Raw genomic sequence first — 6221 nt, forward strand, 5'->3', positions numbered from 1 at the left:
GAACTACTAATAGACATGTTTTCACGTACTAGTACAATTTTTTAATGTTGGCTAAGATGCTTGCAAAGCAATTCTAATGCCACTACTAAACTTCAAAATGGCAGGGGAATCTGCTTTGAATGAAGCTTTGAAAACAAGGAGCAAAATGCCAGAAAGTAGTGCAACAAGTCTTTCAAATTAAAGAAGAAGCTCGTTAATCAACACAATATATAAATGGTGCAGCCCATATTAGTGACTAAGTTGAGGAAAACAATGCAACACCACATGGGGTATGAGCTAGTTTAGTGCCAAACAAGTCATGCATCAATTCAATACGGCAGAAAATATTAGCAAAAAGAGCAGAACCCCGAGGCAGAGGGGGTGGTGCTTGTTCACTCCAAAATCGTATAAAAAATAATCTTGTCTCCTTTTCTTGCTTTACTACAAAGCAAGTATAATACTAGTAGTAATCGTAGCAACTATGGTGACACACCATAATAGTAGTGAGTTTAAGCAAGTAGCTAGTGAGAGAGTAGTAAAAAAACAAAGAGAGAGACCCAATGCAAAACCAAGAGTTGGATAACTAGATATGATATGCTTGTGGTTGAGTTTTTGAGGGAATTGCCAATGTCAATGCCGAGGCAAGCCTTGAACAACCAAAACCACAACCAAATGTCGAGGCAAGCTTTCATCACAAACCATCACCACCACCTTCTCCATGTTCTTCTCTTTACACTTCTTGTTCCTATTTCCTTTGCTGCAAATGATGAAGTTAGTGCATTGGTTTCATGGATGCACAGCTCCTCCAATACAGTTCCTTTAGCTTTTTCTAGCTGGAACCCTTTGGATTCCAATCCTTGCAATTGGTCCTACATCAAATGCTCTTCAGCAAGCTTTGTCACTGAGATAACCATTCAAAATGTTGAGTTAGCCCTTCCCTTCCCTTCAAAAATTTCATCCTTTCCTTTCCTTCAAAAATTGGTCATTTCAGGGGCTAACCTCACTGGAGTTATCTCAATTGATATTGGAAACTGCCTTGAGCTTGTAGTCCTTGACCTTAGCTCAAATAGTCTTGTGGGGGGCATTCCTTCAAGTATTGGGAGGCTCAGAAACCTGCAAAACTTGAGCTTGAACTCTAACCATCTCACTGGACAAATCCCAAGTGAGATTGGTGATTGTGTCAATCTCAAGACCCTTGACATCTTTGATAACAATCTTAATGGGGATCTTCCTGTGGAACTAGGAAAGCTGTCTAATCTGGAGGTTATAAGAGCAGGAGGGAACAGTGGCATTGCAGGGAATATTCCAGATGAACTTGGCGATTGCAAGAATTTGTCAGTGTTAGGTCTGGCTGACACTAAAATTTCTGGCTCATTGCCTGCTTCACTGGGTAAGTTAAGCATGCTTCAGACCTTGTCTATTTATAGTACTATGCTCTCTGGTGAGATTCCTCCTGAAATAGGGAACTGCTCAGAGCTTGTGAACTTGTTTTTGTATGAGAATGGTCTCTCTGGCTCCCTGCCAAGAGAGATTGGTAAGCTTCAGAAGCTGGAAAAGATGCTGCTGTGGCAAAATAGTTTTGTTGGGGGCATTCCTGAGGAAATTGGCAACTGTAGAAGCTTGAAGATTCTTGATGTCTCCTTGAATTCTTTCTCTGGTGGAATACCTCAGAGTTTGGGGAAGCTCTCAAATCTTGAGGAGCTTATGCTGAGTAACAATAACATCTCTGGTTCAATACCAAAAGCTCTTTCCAATCTCACAAACCTCATACAGTTGCAGTTGGATACAAATCAGCTATCAGGTTCGATTCCACCAGAGCTTGGAAGCTTGACAAAGCTAACAATGTTTTTTGCTTGGCAGAACAAACTTGAAGGTGGCATTCCATCAACATTGGAAGGTTGTAGAAGCCTTGAGGCTTTGGATTTGTCATACAATGCACTCACTGATAGCTTACCCCCAGGCCTGTTTAAGCTTCAAAATTTGACAAAGCTTCTGCTAATCTCTAATGATATTTCTGGCCCCATCCCTCCTGAGATTGGAAAATGCAGTTCCCTCATTCGCCTCCGGCTTGTAGACAACAGAATCAGTGGGGAGATACCGAAAGAAATCGGCTTCCTCAATAGCCTCAATTTCCTTGATCTGTCTGAGAATCACCTTACTGGGTCAGTACCACTTGAGATAGGAAACTGTAAAGAATTGCAAATGCTGAATCTAAGTAATAACTCCCTTTCTGGTGCTTTGCCCAGTTATTTGTCTTCTCTCACAAGGCTGGACGTATTGGATCTTTCCATGAATAACTTTTCTGGTGAGGTTCCAATGAGTATTGGCCAACTCACTTCACTTCTTAGAGTCATCCTAAGCAAAAACTCTTTCTCTGGGCCAATTCCCTCCTCACTTGGGCAATGTTCAGGTCTTCAACTGCTAGACCTTAGCAGCAACAAATTCTCAGGGACCATCCCACCAGAACTGCTTCAAATTGAAGCACTTGATATTTCTCTAAATTTTAGTCATAATGCATTATCTGGAGTGGTCCCACCAGAGATTTCTTCTCTGAACAAACTGTCAGTTCTAGACCTTTCACACAACAACCTTGAAGGTGACTTGATGGCTTTTTCGGGGCTCGAGAATCTTGTTTCTCTGAACATTTCCTTCAACAAGTTCACAGGTTATCTGCCAGACAGCAAGTTATTCCACCAACTATCAGCAACAGATTTGGCTGGAAACCAAGGTTTGTGTCCAAATGGTCATGATTCATGTTTTGTTAGCAATGCAGCAATGACGAAAATGATAAATGGCACTAATTCGAAGAGGTCAGAGATAATCAAACTGGCCATTGGATTGCTCAGTGCCTTGGTTGTTGCAATGGCAATCTTCGGAGCTGTTAAAGTCTTTCGAGCAAGGAAAATGATTCAAGCAGACAATGATTCTGAGGTGGGAGGGGATTCATGGCCTTGGCAGTTCACCCCATTCCAAAAGGTAAATTTCTCTGTGGAACAAGTGTTCAAGTGTTTGGTGGAATCCAATGTGATAGGAAAGGGGTGTTCAGGGATTGTTTATCGCGCTGAAATGGAAAATGGGGATATCATTGCTGTGAAAAGGCTATGGCCAACAACATCGGCTGCAAGATATGATAGTCAAAGTGACAAGTTAGCAGTCAATGGAGGGGTACGCGATTCCTTTTCAGCCGAGGTAAAAACTCTTGGTTCGATCCGCCACAAGAACATTGTAAGATTCTTGGGTTGCTGTTGGAACAGAAACACAAGATTGCTTATGTATGATTACATGCCAAATGGGAGTCTAGGAAGTCTGCTTCATGAACAAAGTGGAAACTGCTTGGAATGGGACATAAGGTTTCGGATAATACTAGGAGCAGCTCAAGGTGTGGCTTATTTGCACCATGACTGTGCTCCTCCCATTGTTCACAGGGATATTAAGGCCAACAATATCCTCATAGGCCCTGAATTTGAACCATACATTGCTGATTTTGGGCTTGCAAAACTTGTTGATGATGGAGATTTTGCTCGATCTTCTAGCACACTAGCTGGTTCCTATGGTTACATTGCTCCTGGTTAGTATAGTACTACTACCCTAATACTTCAAATTTTAATATTTATTGTAACCTTCATCACTCATATAATTAAGGGTCTATATTAAAAAAGAACAAAACCCAAAATATGTATATTTGAAGAAATGTTTCACATTTTATATCCAATAAGTAGTATATACACTAACAATATAAAGGATTTTACACCGCCGCCTAATCACAAACCAACATAGAGGGAAAATTTGTTGACTATTATAATTTTCTTAAAAGTTATATCAAAGACGATTTCTGATTAGTTAAAATAAGTATTGATGGACAGTACATGTCTATTAAACTCTTTTGTATAACATTGTTTTCTGAATATGCTTTCTTTCACAGTTAGATACTGACATCTATTCCTTACTATCTTTTCTGCATGTTGGGGTTTGAAGAGTATGGATACATGATGAAGATAACAGAGAAAAGTGATGTTTATAGCTATGGTATTGTTGTATTAGAGGTACTAACAGGGAAGCAACCAATTGATCCAACAATACCTGATGGACTCCACATTGTTGATTGGGTAAGACATAAAAGAGGTGGAGTTGAAGTGCTAGATGAAAGCTTGCGAGCTCGGCCGGAATCCGAAATTGAGGAGATGTTGCAGACCTTAGGTGTGGCTTTGCTGAGTGTGAACTCAAGCCCAGATGACAGACCGACCATGAAAGATGTGGTAGCAATGATGAAGGAAATTAGGCAGGAGAGAGAGGAATGTGTGAAAGTTGACATGCTTCTTAATGCATCTTCTGCAAATGAGCAACAAGAAAGAAATCATCTCACTGAAGAACCAATGTCAATGATAAGCACCAGCAGCACAAATCTGCATCTGCATTACTCTCCCCATCGCCCTCAAACACCAAAGTAACTTCCAAATAGTTAAATATTAGCAATGTGTCTTGGCAACTAAGATTTCCTTAGCAAGAATGGTTTCTGTCCTGTTATCATTAATTAATTCAGCTTCATATTTTTGGTTTCTTTGTGTATAAGGATAAAGTCCTAATAAGTATGAGCAATGAAGTAATCTCAATTTGTTTATTATATTACCATTTTTCTTTTTCTATAACCATTTTAATCTGCTTCACACTTAGTTAATGAGGCATTTCCTTTGCAAGAGAGTGTGGTTAGCTAAAGAAAAAACCTAGCAATATAATGATGTTCAAATATTTAATCCAAAATCAACCAATAATCAACAAAACTTAGTGAAAGCTCATAGAGGAATTGAAGATGAATATTTTCTGCTGAATACCATCCTTTGCAAGAGAGTGTGGCTAGCTAAAGAAAAAACATAGCAATATAATGATATTCAAATATTTAATCCAAAATCAATCAATAATCAACATAACTTAGTAAAAGCTCATAGAGAAATTGAAGATAAATATTTTCTGCTGAATACCATCCTTTGTGTTTTGGTGTCAGCCGTTGCTGTCGCTACAGGGGTTTGTCACATGCCCAAAAACTCATTGATCCATAAATTAGATTTAATAGCAATGCAACACATGTAAATGTAAATAGTTTATTGATGTATTTTTTGTTTACATGAGAAAATAAATTGAAACTGCAGTTAAAAGCAATTTGATGTTAAATTGGAAACTTGGAAACATTGATATTGTATTTGCTATAGATAATGCCCAATTTTGTTGTATTTAATAATGAAACAAATGTTTGAAGTACAATCTGTCAAAAAAAATGTTTGAAGTACAAATTATAATAACGTATCAATTTTATAATAATTCATGCCCTAATGTAATTATACAAAATATTTATCGTCATATATTATGTTTTATAGGTATATTTTATACTGACCAACTTGGATATAAATTTTATACTTAAATATATTTTTTATTCTTAATAAATATCTAATTTTTGTATTTATTTCATAATAAATTTTTATTTTACATTAAATTTTTAATAAAATAATAATTTTATTTTTTATTCTTAATATTTTATTTTAGTTCCTGATATATTATTAAATTTTATTTTAATCTCAACTAATAACAAATAAATTTTTTTTATCAGAAATCAAATACAAAATTTATTAATCTATGAGTAACTAAAACAAGTGTCAAAGATAAAAAAAAAAAAAAAACTGTTATTTTATTATAAACTTAACACAAAATAAAACTTTATTAAGAAAATCAGAATTGACGGTATTAATGATCAGAATAATGATCAGCTTATGCATTACTCTATCAAGAGGATCTAATTAACTCAATTGACTGAGCATGTGAATTCTTATAAACTCAATACCAGAGTTCAACTCCATTCTTTGAATAAAAATGCTTATGCTTTATTCTACTATTAACATCTTCGGGTCCGTTACTACGCGCGGTCATCTAAAACTGATTCTTGGAACTTGTCCTCCTTAACATGTCCCATAGAAACGCACGTTGCAAAACCTTTGAATGTTTTCCAAGAAATGAAAATGTATGTGATCTTGAGTCAGAGAGTGATTTTTATAGCAGTCTGGAATGCCAAATTATATATATTGACTTGCACAATGCGATATCGTATTTTTTTTCTCTCTCTATATATATCACTGTTTGCCAAAAAAAAAAAAAACATTTACAAATCAAGTTCATAACCCCATATGAAACTTCGTTGTCATTGTCAAACTTTTTCACCATTATAACTATTGATTCACATCCACCTATATAGCATG

The 6221-nt window shown here is 36.5% G+C and overlaps 1 protein-coding gene across 1 annotated transcript; it reads left to right on the forward strand.

Moving 5' to 3' along the window:
• Positions 1-351: 351 nt before the first annotated feature.
• LOC100815339 (LRR receptor-like serine/threonine-protein kinase RGI2) lies at positions 352-4589 on the forward strand. Its single transcript, XM_003551394.5, has 2 exons — positions 352-3547; positions 3955-4589. Exons 1-2 carry the CDS (start codon positions 574-576, stop codon positions 4425-4427), a joined length of 3447 nt encoding a protein of 1148 aa, XP_003551442.2. The 5' UTR covers positions 352-573; the 3' UTR covers positions 4428-4589.
• The last annotated feature ends 1632 nt before the right edge of the window (positions 4590-6221 follow it).

This window comes from Glycine max, chromosome 18, assembly GCF_000004515.6.
Source record: "Glycine max cultivar Williams 82 chromosome 18, Glycine_max_v4.0, whole genome shotgun sequence".
Taxonomy (NCBI): domain Eukaryota; kingdom Viridiplantae; phylum Streptophyta; class Magnoliopsida; order Fabales; family Fabaceae; genus Glycine; species Glycine max.